The 14,763-nt window shown below is 46.4% G+C and overlaps 1 protein-coding gene across 2 annotated transcripts; it reads left to right on the top strand.

Annotated features, from left to right (window-relative positions):
* Positions 1–2,797: 2,797 nt before the first annotated feature.
* PRODH2 (proline dehydrogenase 2) lies at positions 2,798–14,745 on the top strand. Of its 2 annotated transcripts, none has more exons than XM_010978847.3 (10): positions 2,798–3,064; positions 3,141–3,337; positions 3,428–3,566; positions 3,646–3,732; positions 8,555–8,635; positions 8,715–8,870; positions 8,949–9,115; positions 12,962–13,072; positions 13,459–13,544; positions 14,499–14,745. In XM_010978847.3, the coding sequence occupies exons 1-10, from the start codon at positions 2,891–2,893 to the stop codon at positions 14,681–14,683; spliced, it is 1,383 nt and encodes a 460-aa protein (XP_010977149.3). In that variant the 5' UTR covers positions 2,798–2,890; the 3' UTR covers positions 14,684–14,745. The 2 variants fall into 2 exon arrangements, with proteins under 2 accessions (XP_010977149.3, XP_031312750.2); XM_031456890.2 differs by having other exon boundaries at positions 2,814–3,064; positions 8,555–8,626.
* The last annotated feature ends 18 nt before the right edge of the window (positions 14,746–14,763 follow it).

Genomic DNA, 14,763 nt, shown 5'->3' with positions numbered 1-14,763 from the left:
AATACAATATGGAGGACATTCTACAAGACAACTTTAAACTTTGCAGATTTTCATGGTAAATATCAGGGAAAGTGGAGAAATGATCAATGACAGGAGTCCATACAACAGAACAATCTGCAAATGTGAAAAATAGGGCAGATCAGCAAACTATAGAGGAAATGAGCAAAGCCAAAGTTTGAAAAAATCAACAAGATTGATAAAAATCCTGTTAGACTGATAAAAAAAAAAAAGAGAGAGAGAGAGAGAAAGAGAGAGAACAGGAATTACCAACACCAAGAATGAAAGAGAGGTTGTCACCCCAAGTTTTATCATCATTAAAAGTACACAAAGGGAGGGGGAGGGTATAGCTCAAGTGGTAGAGCACATGCCTAGCATGTATGAGGTCGTGAGTTCAATCCCCAGTACCTCCTCTAAAAGTAAGCAAATCTAGTTACCTCCCCACCAAAATAAGATAATTAAATAATACAGTAATAAATGACTAAAATATAAAAAAAGGATGTAAAGGGAATATTATGAATGACTTTGTGCCAATAGCTTTGACAATTTAGATGAAATGACAACTCCTTGAAAACCACAACATGTAAAAGCTAGCCCAAGATGCAATAGAAAATATGAAGAGCCTTGTATTTAATAAAGAAATTGAACTCATTATTAAAATTCTTCCCACAAAGGAAACTCCAGACCCAAATGGCTTCACTGGTGAATTCTATCAAAGATTAAAGGAAGAAATAACATAAAATCTTTCAAATTTGATACACAGTTATATGTGCTGAGATGGGAATGATCCTTCAAAATATGTTAAGTGAAAAAAAAAACACGCAAAGGGACAAGTAATATTTTCTCATTTATGTAATAAAAAGGAGATACGTAGGTGTGTTTCTACTTACAAACTATCCTCTGCAAGGATACTCCATTGCCTTAGAGGTGGAAAATTGAGGGAATGAAATTCAGGAGTGAGAGAAAGACTGTTTCACTCCATTACCTTTTGTTATTATTTTAGTTCTTTAATGTGAACTGTGCATGTAATAAAATAAGTTTAAAGACTTTTTTTTTTGCTCAGGATTTGCTGGATTTATAGTCTGACTCTTGTCACTTGGTTCTGTGAATTGGGTACTGAAGAAAAGACTGCAGAAAGGGGTGGTTAAAATCTTAACCAACTGGCTGTGTGACTTCAGATAGGTATCTCGACCTCTCTGAGCCTCCACTTTTACCATTTGTGAATTGGAGGTTGTGCAGTAAAGCATTAGTTTTGTCCAGTTCCTGGGAGTTTAGCCCTTGGAATATTCTGCTTGGTGAGAGTGTCTTTTTAAACCTAGGGTCCTTGGGTCATGCAGTCTAAGCTTGACCCTTGGGATGGGGCTAGAGACTAAGGTCAGTCATGTGGGAGGTCAGCCATGCCCACGTAATTGACCCCCAGTAAAAAACCTGGACGCCACTGCTCACGGGATTGTCCCTGGCTGTGGTGCTCCATGTGTGTTGTCACATGTTGTTCCTGAGAGAATTGAGCACCATTCGCTTGGCTCCACACGGAGAGGACAACGAGAAATTTCAGCCTGGTGTCTGCAGGACCCTCTGGGCCTCTCCCCTTTGCTATGTTTAATCTGTATCCTTTTACTGTAATAGATCAAAACTGTGAGTGAAATGAGTTTTCTGAGTTCTGTGAGTCCTTTTGGTGAATCGGTGAACTTGAGGACATTTGGGGGATCCCTAGGCATGAGGCTGATTAATGGCGTATACCTCAGCAGGGGCACGGGCAGCAATGAGGTTGTACATACACAGAACTTAATAATCACAGTCAGTACTTACTGAATACATACTGTGTCCTGGGCTGTGTGTGTCCATGAGCTCCCTGGATCTTCAAAACAACTCCGTGAGACTCATATCATGATTAATTTCGTTTATTTTATTGTGAAACGTACATTTTGGAGTATAAAATATAGGTGTATGGCTTTAAAAAATATTTATAATGTGAATAACTGTGAATCATCATCAGGTTAGGAAAAAAGGACATAGAAGTTCCCATGAGCCCCTACCCAGTTAAAAATCCTCTGATTCCTTGAGGTAACCACCTCTCTGCCTTTTGTGATAATAGTTTCTTTACAGTGTGACTACTTATGTATGTATCCCCCACACTATTATTGTCATTTCATTTTCCTTTTTTCAAGTTTATTGAATAAAGTAATATAGCATATTGGTGTCTAGTTTCTTTCCCGCAACGTGTGTGTGATTTATCCATGTGGTTGTATGTATCAGTAGTTTATTCTTTTTCATTGTTGTATAGTATTCTGTTGTGTGAACATACCACAATGGATTTATCCAGTCTCTAGTTGATGGAAATTTGGGTAGTTCCCACTTGGGGCTATTGCAGACAGTGCTGCTATGAGCATTCCTTCCTGTATGTTTCCTGATGCCCATGTTCAAGTTCTCTAGCATATGTACTTAATATTGAGCAGGTGGGTTAAAGATTATGTACCTTTTCAAATTTCTTCAATAGCACTACACTCTTTCCCATTTTAAGATGAAGCGATTGCAACAAGAGAGGTTAATAACTTTCCCAAGAGCACAAAGCCACACTGCCTTCCTCCCAGGGCCCACACTCTCACTTAACACCCATTGGCATATAATGGGCACCAAATAATTATGAGCTGTTACACTGAGGGTCTTTGAGGGCTGGTATTGGGGGTTCCTTTCCTGTCTCCATTATTCTGAACTATGTCCCCATAAGTTAATAATTAACTGCCCCCCAAAGAGCCTGTGATCTTAAAGATTTGCCTTTCCCTGGCCACTGCCTGGTTAATCAGTCACTGCCCCTGGCCGGGCAAGGGGCACTTGGTAGACCTACTGCCTTCAAAGCCCCTTTACCTGGTGCAGAAGTGGCAAAGGATTCCTGATGCTCCGGACCTGTCACGTTCTCTACTCCCAAGCTGGCCCCTCCGCTGGGGGCTGGCAGCCCCTGAGCTTTGATGGTGGGGCCTTCCACCTCAAGGGCACGGGAGAACTAACCCGGGCTTTGCTGGTGCTACGGCTGTGTGCCTGGCCCCCTCTGGTCACCCACGGCCTGGCGGTGAGCACTGACCCTAGGGACTGGCCTTGGTGATTCCCAGGGCCAGCCTCTGAGCGCTCGCTCCCTGTCACCCCAGCTCCAAGCCTGGTCTCAGCGACTCCTGGGCTCCCGGCTGTCGGGTGCGCTTCTCCGAGCATCCATCTACGGGCAGTTTGTAGCCGGTGAGACCACAGAGGAGGTGAAGGGCTGTGTCCAACAGCTCCAGACCCTGGGCCTCCGGCCCCTGCTGGCAGTGCCCACTGAGGAGGAGCCAGACTCAGCTGTTAAGACTGGGTGAGTAGGGGCCCAGGGCCCAGGGAGGCTGGGAGGATGGCAGGGAGGGGGTTAGTGGGTTCCAGGCCCTGACGTCTGCTGGCTGGGCAGTGAGGCCTGGTATGAGGGGAACCTCAGTGCTATGCTGCGATGTGTGGACCTGTCACGAGGCCTCCTGGAGACCCCTGGCCCAACTGGAAACGTCCTCATGCAGCTGAAGATTACGGCGCTGGCCAGCACTCGGCTCTGTGTAAGGGACTGGCAGGGTGGGAGGGGAGGGTGTGGCAACCCAACAGGTCCCCTCACCATCCCACCACCACCCTTTCCAGAAGGAGCTAACCTCATGGCTCAGAAGGCCATGGGATTCCTTGGAGCTGAGCCCTGAGAGACTGGCAGAATCCATGGACTCGGGGCGGGTAAGGACCGCAGGCTGGGGGAGATCGAATGGTAGGTGGGGGAAATTGGGGGAGAGGAGTCCCCTGGACTTGGAGGCAGCAGGCATTTGCAAACAAGATGTTCAAAATATTTAACTACCTCTGCTTCTCAGGCTTAGAAGGGGCAGAATAAATGTGGCTATAGCCCTGAGGCATGGCTGGAATAAAGGGAATATGGGCCACCTGGGGACTTTAGAGGATGAGCCTGGGGGCTGGGAGCTCTCAGAGGAGTGATTGAGACACTAGTTCTTCACCAACTGGAAGGAAATAATTTATATTTTATCAATCAACTCAGCTACGCTAGTTGGGGGTTATGATTAGACCAATGGGGTTTGGGTTCATTCATTCATTCTTTCATTTCTTCTTCTTTATTTCCCTGTCTTATTTCTATCCTTCCTGCCATTGGCAACCACTCCATCCTACATAACATGTATCTCTCTGTTACCATGATTTTGTTTTGCCAAGTATATGCTGTTTGGGGGCATATTTTCCCAACATTTTATTATGAAAATTGTCAAACATACAGAAAGGTTGGAAGAATTTTTCAGTGAACACATGTATCTGCCACCATTAACATAATTTATTTTTGTAAATTTTTATTTATTTATTTTTGGGGGGAGGGTAATTAGATTTATTTATTCATTTTTTAATGGAGGTACTGGGGACTGAACCCAGTTCCTCATGCATGATAAGCACACACTCTACCACTGAGCTCCACCCCCCTTAACTATACCTGCTTTAAATCACATCTCTCCCTCTATCCATTCCTCTACCCACCCATCAACCCATCTTATTATTTGATGCATTTCAAAGTAAGTTGCAGACATCAGCACATTTCTTCCCCAAAGGCTTCAGAATGCACATCTCTAATTAGAGCTCAGTAATTACTTCTCTTCAGGTAAAATTTACATACAATGAAACGCACAAATTGTAAATGTACCCTTCAATGAGCTTTGACAAATACACACCTGAGCAATTCAAATCCCTATCAAGGTACAGAACATTTCCATCACTGCATAAAGGCCACCTTGTGCCCTTCTCCATCAAGCTGAGGGGTAGAGTTTTATTTATTTCTTTATTTTTAAAAGTTGAAGTATAGTTGATTTACAGTTGTGTTAGTTTCTGGTGTACAGCAAAGTGATTTGGTTACACATATATATTCTTTTTCATATTCTTTTCCATTATGATTTATTATAAGATATTGAATATAGTCCCCTGTGTTATACAGTAGGAACTTGTTTTATATATAATAGGTTTGTATCTACTAATACTAGACTCCTAATTTATCCCTCCCCTACCCCCTTTCCACTCTGGTAACCATAAGCTAGTTTTCTATGTAAGTTTATTTCTGTTTTGTAAATAAGTTCTTTTGTATAATTTTTTTAGTTTACACATTTAAGTGATGTCATATAGTATTTGTCTTTCTCTGTCTGACTTACTTCACTTGGTATGGTAATCTCTAGCTCCATCCATGTTGCTGCAAATGGCATTATTTTATTCTTTTTATGGCTCAGTAGTATTCCATTGTATGCATATACCACATCTTCTTTATCCAATCATCTGTCGATGGACATTTAGGTGGCTTCCACGTCTTGGCTGTTGTAAATAGCGCTGCTATGAACACTGGGGTGCATGTATCTTTTCGAATTATAGTTTCCTCAGGATATATGCCCAGGAGTAGGGTTGCTGGATCATATGGCAACTCTATTTTTAGTTTTTTAAGGAATCTCCATACTGTTTTCCATAGCGGCTGCACCAGTTTGCACTCTGAGGTTTATAGTTTTAAATGTACACAAGTGGAATTACGTTGTCTATCTTATTCTATTTCTTACTTTTTCCACTGAGCACTCCAATTTTAAGATCCATCCAAATGTCTCTGTGTACGTAGAATCCATTGTTTCTAATTGCTGCTTCTGGCCGCTTGGTTTACCTCTCCTGAGATGGACACCTGGGTGGCCTGTGAGTCTCCACCTCCCAAAACAGTGCTGCCCAGGACCTGCTGATGTGTCCTTTTTTAATCTGTAAATTTTAATTGTGTCACAGAATGCATAGAAGCAGGATTTAATGCTTCAAAGGATCCGCTCTGAAGTGTAACGAGTTTCACCTCTTCATGTGAGGACAGTGATAGTAACTTCTTCCCAGGGTGCTTTTAAGGACTAAAGCCCCTGCCAGGCTGGCATTTGCATGAGGAACAGAGGGGCCCTCCTCCTTCTGCGTCCTTTGCTTTCCTTGGCTGTCCCAAGACCATCACACCTGCTTTCCCTTTTCCATCTCCACCAGCTCATTCTCAATCTTTGTTAGGTTTTACTCCACCTGACTCTTAAATCTGGAGGTTCCCCCGGGCTAGGTCTCGGCTCACTCCCCTCTCACTCCTTACTCCCCTCGAAGGGGCCTTCTCACCTACAGCCTCAGTTTCTCCACTCTGCACTCACAATTCCCTCATTTCTGTCTCCAGCCCCAGCCTTTCCCCTGAGCCCCCTGGACACCTCCCACTGGATGTCCTCCAGACCCCTCACACCCACTGGGTCCCAAGCTGGCTCAGTGTCTCCCAACTTGCCCCTTCTTCCCGTCCCCATCTCAGCCCAACCACCACCATTACAGATCCGAGCCCCCACCCATCCTCGGTCTTCTCATCCACTGGTTCCACAGCACAATTCATGACTGTTCCCTTTCACTGCCATATCCCCCACCCCCGGCACCGAGATAAGATATGACAAACAAATGTTAAATATATGAATAAATGCACAAAGCAAGTGAGTTTGAACCCACAAATTAATGGTAGAAAAACTTCAGATCACTCACAACATGCCACGCACTGTCCTAAGTGATTTCTATATGTTTAGGGGAAACATTTACTCTCTGCCTATGAGCAGGTGTATAGGGTGATGGTTAGGAGGTCAGGCTCCGGAGAAGCTGAGGTTTAAATCCCAGGTCAAGCTGTGTGACTTTAGAAAAGTGTCTTTGCTTCTCTGTGCCTCAGATTCCCCCTCTGTAAAACGGGGATAATAATAGCCCCCACCTCAGAGGGTGATGAAGGGTAAATGAGTACCTGAAATAGATACTTTTCTGGCACTGAGTAAGCCCTGTGTGAGGGTGGCAGCTTCACCAGCTGTTTGTACCTAGAACCCCCTGATCCCTGGGGCGATGACTCAAGCCAGGGGGAGACAATTCTGATTAGGGAGAACTGGGCAGGTGTCTCTAGCTCTTCCCTCCTTCTGGAGAGAATTTTCTCCCCCAAGATGGGGTCCCTATTGATCCTGTTGGCTATAACAGAGCACTAAATTCCACCTGCTCCTCTTTCTTTAACTTCCCAATTTCTTTGACCCCAGCTGGACTCCCAGAGTCAGCAGCAGCTCACAATCACCCTTGAATCCCCATAGGACTGTGAGTTAGGGGCAGTAATTATTTCCACATTACAAATGTATTTATTTCCTAAATGTTTACTGAACATCGACTATGTCCCAGGTGCTATGCTGGGGGTGGAGTTGATGGCCAAGACAAGCAAAATCTCTGCCCCTGAGGCACTTGATGGCCAGTCAGTAAGGACCAGAGACAATCAATCATTAAAGCCAAAGCTGATATGTAACAAGTTAGGTATAAAAAAGCATTGAACAGAAAAATAAGGCTGAGGAAGCAGAAAGGAAAGCCCCAGGTAGGGAGTTGCACATTTAAACCAGGGAAAACCTCGTGGAGAAGATGAAATTGGAACAAAGACCTAGCGGAGAGGTAGGCGGACATCTGAGGGGAAGTGTTCCCAGCAGAAGGAACAGCTGGAGCAAAGCCTCTGAGGTGAGAAGGTACTTGGCATAGTCGAAGACTAGCAGGGAGGCCAGGGAGGCTGGAGGTGGGTGAGTGAGGTGGAGGGTGGGAGGAGGTGAGAGCTCGGGGCCGGACAGGGGAGCCTTGTGTGTTACAATGATTCCTTTGGAGTTTCATGAGGAAACTGAAGTCCCAAGAGACTAATATGAGGTAACACTTGTGGCACTGATTATGAGCTAGCTACTGTTCTAAGCACTTTCTTTTCTTTTCTTTTCTTTTTTTTAAATTGAAGTATAGTCAGTTTACCATGTTGCATCATTTTCTGGCGTACAGCATAATGTTTCAGTCATACATTTACATACATACATTTCTTTTCATATTCTTTTCCATTATAGGTTACTATAAGATATTGAATACAGTTCCCTGTGCTGTACAGTAGAAACTTATTGTTCATCTATTTTATATATAGTAGTTAATATTCTAAGCACTTTCTTCATGTTATTTCACTTTTCCATGTCATTTCACTTCTCCCAGCTTCGGTCTCACTGGAAAAGGGAGCTTGGAATAACATCTGCTCACTAGGATCATTGTAAAGATTAAATCAATACGATAGTGTATGAAGTCACCTATTACTGTAACAATAAGAACATGTACTGAGTGCTTATCATATGTGGCCACTGTCCTGTCCTGTCCTGTCCAGGCACGTCTCACATACGAACCCATTTTTATCCACACAGCAACTCTATAAGATTGATGCTATTAGCATCTCCATTTTACAGAGGAGAAAATGGAAGCACAGAGTGGTTATCTGACTTGCTCGAGGCCACGCAGTGTAAGTGGTGGAGCCAGGAGTCACACTCAGATTCTGGGCTGTTAGCCGCTGTATTACACGTCAACAAACAGTATCTATGTGACATAGCTACTTTTCAGATTTCTAACAATTTCTAAGCTTTTTTTTTCCCTTCTTGGTAGTGGGGAGAGGAGACTTAGGACCCAGAAGTGCCTAATAGCCCTAGCTGCTTTCATTTCCTCGCTGCCCCTCCAGGACCTCCAGGTCTCCTGCCTCAGTGCTGAGCAAAACCGGCATCTCCAGGCATCTCTGAGCCGCTTGCACCAGGTGGTACAGGTAACACCTCTGCTGGGATTTGGCTCTGCTGCACCTGTTGCTCACCTAGGGGCCCAACCACAGACTCTCCCACCCTCAGCGTGCCCGGGCCCAACACGTGAGGCTCCTGGTGGATGCTGAGTACACCTCGCTGAATCCTGCCCTCTCTCTGCTGGTGGCTGCCCTGGCCGTGCGCTGGAACAGCCCCAGGGAAGGCGGGCCCTGGGTGTGGAACACTTACCAGGCCTATCTGAAGGTGTGTGGTGCACTCGGGGTTGGGTAGGGGGACTGCAGGCCAGGGTCCCAGTGCCCTGACCCGAAGCTGCGCCACTAGGACACCTACGAGCGGCTGAGGCAGGATGCTGAGGCTGCAGACCGTGCTGGCCTGGCCTTCGGAGTGAAGTTGGTGCGAGGGGCGTATCTGGACAAGGAGAGAGAGGTGGCCCGGCTCCAGGGGACTGAAGATCCCACTCAGCCTGACTACGAGGCGACCAATCAGAGGTGGGACTGGGCTAGACTGGCCTCTGAGATGAATAGTGCTAATCTCTAACCTCTCATTAGAGCTCACTGCCTGTGGTGCTACGTGTCCCATGTGTGTCCTGCCTGTGTCTACAGACCAGTCCTGCTCCCTGGCCCAGGACACCGCCACTTCCCACCTGAACAGCAGCCTCCTCCATCCCTGCTCCCCAATCTGTTCTCTTGTGCAGCCAGAGGGATCCTGTTAACACTTGAGTCAAATCTTGTCCCTCCTGAGTTCAAACTCCTCCCGTGGCTCCCTGTTCACCCTCCATAAGCCCCAGATCCCCTCGCTCACTTCACTCCAGCCACAGTGGTCCCCTTGATGATCCACCCCAGGGCCTTTGCACTTCCTGTTCCCATTGCCCAGAATGGTCTCCCTCCAGACTGCTGCTTGGCTCAATCCCTCACCTCTTAGGTCTTGTTGGTACCTTCTCAGGTGACCTTCCTGCCCTCCCTATCAAAAAACTCCCCACACCCACTTTCTCCCTGGATTAATTTTTCTGCGGGATTTATCCACAGCTGAGGTTCTATACAGTTTCACATTCAGCTGTTCCTTGTCTGTCTCCCTGACTAGACAAGGCCCAGGAGGGCAGAGCTTTCTGATTTGTTTTTTCACTGCTGAACCCCTAGTGCTTAAAATCATGCCTGCTGCATGGTAGGTGCTGGGTACAGACCTGTTGAGTGAATAAATGAACAATCCCAAGTAGCAGATACTATTATTATCATCCCCACTTTACAGACGATGAAAACAAGGCCCGGAGATGTGGGATCACTTACTCCAAGTCATAGAGTTAGCAAGTGACAGCGCCAAGAGTTGAGCCTAGGCAGACTGGCTCTAGAACCTGCATTCTGACCCACCCCAAATCACCCCTTGCTGGGGGTGAGATGTGGGTGAGCGCCTTAGACCGCCATCCTATGGCCCGCAAGGAAGGAATGTATTCTTTCAACACATCACAATAAGCCTAATTTTCATTTGTCACCGTACAATGACATCATATTGATATGGACTATATTGACCTGTGTTGGACCCTGATCACAGCAGCCACCACAGTGGCCTCCAGGCCCTGTCCTCATGGAGCTGTCAAAACCCAACTCCATTCACAGCGGGTCAAGGCGGGGTCTGCAGAGCCGCAGGGACGTACCCAGCTTCCAGAGCAAGCGGCCAAGCTGTGGTTGGAACCTAGGCTCGCATCCAAGACCCATGGAGGCTACTAGGCATGTTTGTGTCCCATAGGCTTAACCACTGGCACCATTATTTCTTTTTAATGAGATATAACTCACATACCATAAAATTTGCTCTTTTAAAGCATACAATTCAGTGGCTTTCATAGTCTATGTGTAAGATTGTGCAGCCATCATCACTATTGAATTCCAGACCATTTCATCACCTCAGAAAGAAACCCCATATCCATTAGCAGTCACTTTCCATTCGCCCCCTCCCCTCAGCCCCTGGCAACCACTAATCTCCCTGTCTCTAGGGATTTGCGTATTCTGGACATTTCATGTTAATGGAATCATATAATATGTGGGCTTTCATATGCAGCTTCTTTCATTCAGCATAGTTTTCAAGGTTGAACCATGTTGTAGCGTGTGTCAGTGCTTCATTCCTTGTTATGGTTAAATAATAGTCCCTTGTGTGGATAGATTACATTTTATTTATCCATTCGTCGGTTGATGGACATTCGGATTGTTTCCACTTTTGTCAACTATGAACAGTTGCCCACACATTTTTGTGTAGACATACATTTTCAATTCCCTTAAAAGTTCAGTTCTCTAAGAGTGGACTCATTGGGTCATATGGTGACTCCATGTTTAACTTTTTGAGGAACTGCCAAGTGGTTTTCCAAGATGGCTGGTGCATTTTAGATTCACATCAGCAAAGTGTGAGTGTTCCTATTTCTCCACATCCTCTCCAGTAATGTTTTAATATAGATTTTGAATAGATAATACATTCACATGATTCAAAAATAAAATGATATGAAAATGAACACACTGACACATCTCACGTCTACCTGCACCCCCTCTAACCATGGAGTCTTCCCGCCCTACAGGGAACCACTTTTGTTAGTTTCCTTCATGTGTTTCCTGAGATCCTTCATGCATCTACAGGCAAACACCACAATTTTTGAGAATATATATGTAAAAGGCATCATGTCTACACACAGCTCCTTGCCTTTCTTCTCAACTGCGTATCTTAGAGGCAGAATAGTCTAGTGTTAATGAGCCCTGGCCCTGGAGCATGAGACAGCCTAGGTTCCAATCCCAGCACGGCCACTTCTAGCTGTGTGGTGACAAGAGACGTAACCTCTCTCAGCTGTGTCTTGCCCTCTGTAAGATGGGGTAACTGGAACTGCTACCTCGCAGAATTGATTTGAGAGTTAGATGAGTGAATGTATGCATGTCAGGCCGGGTCCCAGAGGAAACAGAATTCCAAGCAAAGGGGTTTAGCTAAAGAAAATTTAGTGAAGGGTCTATTTAAGGGGACTGGGCAAGGTTAGGGGAACCCACAAGGAATGCTGAGGTGCCCAGGACCTCACAAGAGCAGGAAGCTGTTACGACCCATGTGGTACAGCTGAAGAAGAGGGGCCACCCCAGGGGCGGTGTGGCCACACGGGGAACAGTGAGGGTGGGCCAGGGAGGGGGCTTAGGGGTGAAATACTCGAGTTCTCTCGCCTCCCACCTCCTGATCTCCTGCCATGACTCCATGGGTGATGCGGTGATGCAGGACATAAAAGCCAGCTTCCTCAGGGGCAGAGACAGGCGGAGCACCCATCTCGAGGGCAGTGGAAGGAACCAGTGCAGTACGTGAAGTCTGGAGGTGGCACCTGGCCTACAGCAAGCTCAGAAAGCCTTTGCCGGTCTTTCTATGTTTCCACATCAGTGTCCCGAGTGCCCTTGTTCCTTTACAGCTGCGTGCACGCCACTATCCTCTGGGTGTTCGTTTAGCCAGTCCCCCACTGTCAGTCATCTGGGTTGTTGCCAACCCTGTTCTGTAGACAATGCTGCAGTGAATGACCTCAGGTAAACGTCATCCCGAGTGATGGGGCCCTTTGCTGTGAGACTGGTGCCAAAGGCTATCTGTCCACTCTCATCTCACTCCATCCTCACAACAACACTGTTAGATGAACTTGCGCTGTTAAAGAGAAGAAACATTATAGGGTTATTTGTTCTAGTCCTATGAAAAATGTCCTGGGTAACTTGATAGGGATCACATGAAATCTGTAGATTGCTTTGGATAATATGGCCATGTTAACACTCTTAATTCTTCCGATCCAAGAGCGTGGGATATCTTTCCATTTCTTTAAATCATCTTTACTTTCCTTAATCAATGTTTTGTAGTTCTCCACGTATAGAAAACAAACTTACGGTTATCAGCTGGGAAAGGAGGTGGGAAGGGGTAAATTGGGAGTTCGAGATTTGCAGATACTAACTACTATATATAAAATAGATAAACAACAAGTTTCTACTGTATAGCACAGGGAACTATATTCAGTATCCTGTTGTAACCTATAATGAAAAAGAATATGAAAAGAAATATATGTATGTATATGTATGACTGAAACATTATGCTGTACACCAGAAACTGACATAACATTGTAAATTGAATATATTTCAATTTTTTAAAAAGTTAAAAAAAAAAAGAGAGAGAAGAAAAAGGCCCAGAGGGGGGATGTCCCTCACAGCTGAGGAAGGTGGGGTGCCAGCACTTCCTGACTCTAGGGTCCCTGCTCTTAGGCACCCCACTTCCCAAGGACAGAAACTCCTGGTCCTTGGTGCCTAACCCTCACGTGCCAGGTGCTATAAGCTGAATGGAACATCTCCCTCCAGTTACAGCCGCTGTCTGGAGCTGATGCTGACCCATGTGTCCCATCGTGGCCCCACGTGCCACCTCATGGTGGCCTCCCACAATGAGGAATCTGTTCGCCAGGCAACCAAGCGGTATGAAGTGGGGGAATGGGAAATAGGTGCCCAAAGCGTAGTGGACGTGGAACAAAGGGAGGAGCAGTGTGGGCCGGTAGGTTCAAAGGGGACCTTGGGAGAATATTCAAATTACTTAACCCCTGCTACACCTGTAGGTCCCATAGGCCCCAGCTGAACAAGGCATTTCTCCTTATTTGCTGGGGCCTGGGAGGTCTGAGGCTTCCAGGGAGGGAGCTGAGACTCACTGGGGAGCTTTCAGGGGGCCCAGGGCAGTGGTTATTATCAGTGAGTTTGGAAGTATGTCAGTATTTGAATGCCTGGAACAGCCATGTGAGTACAAAGTGGCTGATTTCCAGCTCCAGATCCGGTCACTGTCTGGATTGATGATGTGGCTTTTTCTGTAGCATATGGGAGCTTGGCATTCCTCTGGATGGGCCCGTTTGTTTTGGACAACTTCTGGGGATGTGTGACCACGTCTCCTTGGCACTAGGTATGTGAATGATCCATCCCCCCCACCCCCACCCCCAGCCCCAGGCCTCACTCTCTCCCAGCCAGACCCTCTCTCCCATTCCCAGACAACGCCTGGCCAGGCTCCCATGCAGAGACTGCAGCCGGCCCAGCTGCCAGACCCTTCCAGATAGATCTGTCCCATATCTGAAGGCCTTGCAGGCCTGTATCTCTGTGTCTGCAGTTTGTTGTTTTTGTCGGTCTTTGGTCATGGTATCTTGTTTCCTGTGAGATCTTTACTATCTTGCTCCTCGGGGCCTGAGACCAGAAGATGTATGTTTCCTTCTGCCAGGTGCTAAGGGGTACAAAACCATTGCACCCTAAATTCACTGCTTGAGGTTTCTTGAGACACCCCAGAGATGCAAATTTGGGCTGCAAATGTGTTAGGGGACTAACCCATGGCCACAGGCTCTCAGAGATGGATTTTTCTGTTTTCTTCCTTGCTCTACTTACGGTCAAGGCCATTCTCTGGGAGTAGGGGAAGGTGGGAGTGTTGACTTCTTGTTAACTCTTACTCTGAAGGTCTTGATGTTTGGGTTCCAACTTAATTTGGGGAAATTCTCCTTTATAATTCTCACTCTGGTCAGGCTTTGGGCCTTCATTCCTGTACCCCCTCAACTTTGAAGTCATCGAATAGCAGCTCAATTTTATCTTCAGGGTAGAAATGACTCTAGTGTATCCCTTCCTTCTCTCGGTCCCCATTTTCTCTTAATTCTTGGATTAGTAAATTCCTTATTCACTTGGCAGCATTTTAATAACTTGGAGAAGATTTTTAAAAATGTCTACTCCAAGATTTTTAGTTTTTTTTCAGTGGGAAATTTTGTCCAATACATCTAGTCTGCCATTTTCTCAGAAATGGAAGTCTTTGTTCCATGTAGGGCCTGGGGGCGCCTCTCCTCAAACATGAGCCCTCACCCTGCCAATACTCTCCCTCCAGGGCAGGCCGGCTATGCCGTGTACAAGTCCATCCCCTATGGCTCCCTGGAGGAGGTGATCCCTTACCTGATCCGGAGGGCCCAGGAGAACCGAAGTGTGCTGCAGGGTGCCCGCAGGGAACAGGAGCTGCTCAGCCAAGAACTTCGGCGGAGGCTGCTGGGGCGGGGCCTGAGGGCATCCCATTAGCACCCCCAGGGATCACATGGTCAATAAAGGTCCTGAGTTGCTGCCCAGGGGGCTGTCTTGCACCGAAGCCATCTTCGTGG

Source organism: Camelus dromedarius, chromosome 9 (assembly GCF_036321535.1).
Source record: "Camelus dromedarius isolate mCamDro1 chromosome 9, mCamDro1.pat, whole genome shotgun sequence".
In the NCBI taxonomy this organism is placed as follows: Eukaryota; Metazoa; Chordata; class Mammalia; order Artiodactyla; family Camelidae; genus Camelus; species Camelus dromedarius.
This window is presented reverse-complemented; position numbering and strand designations above follow the sequence as displayed.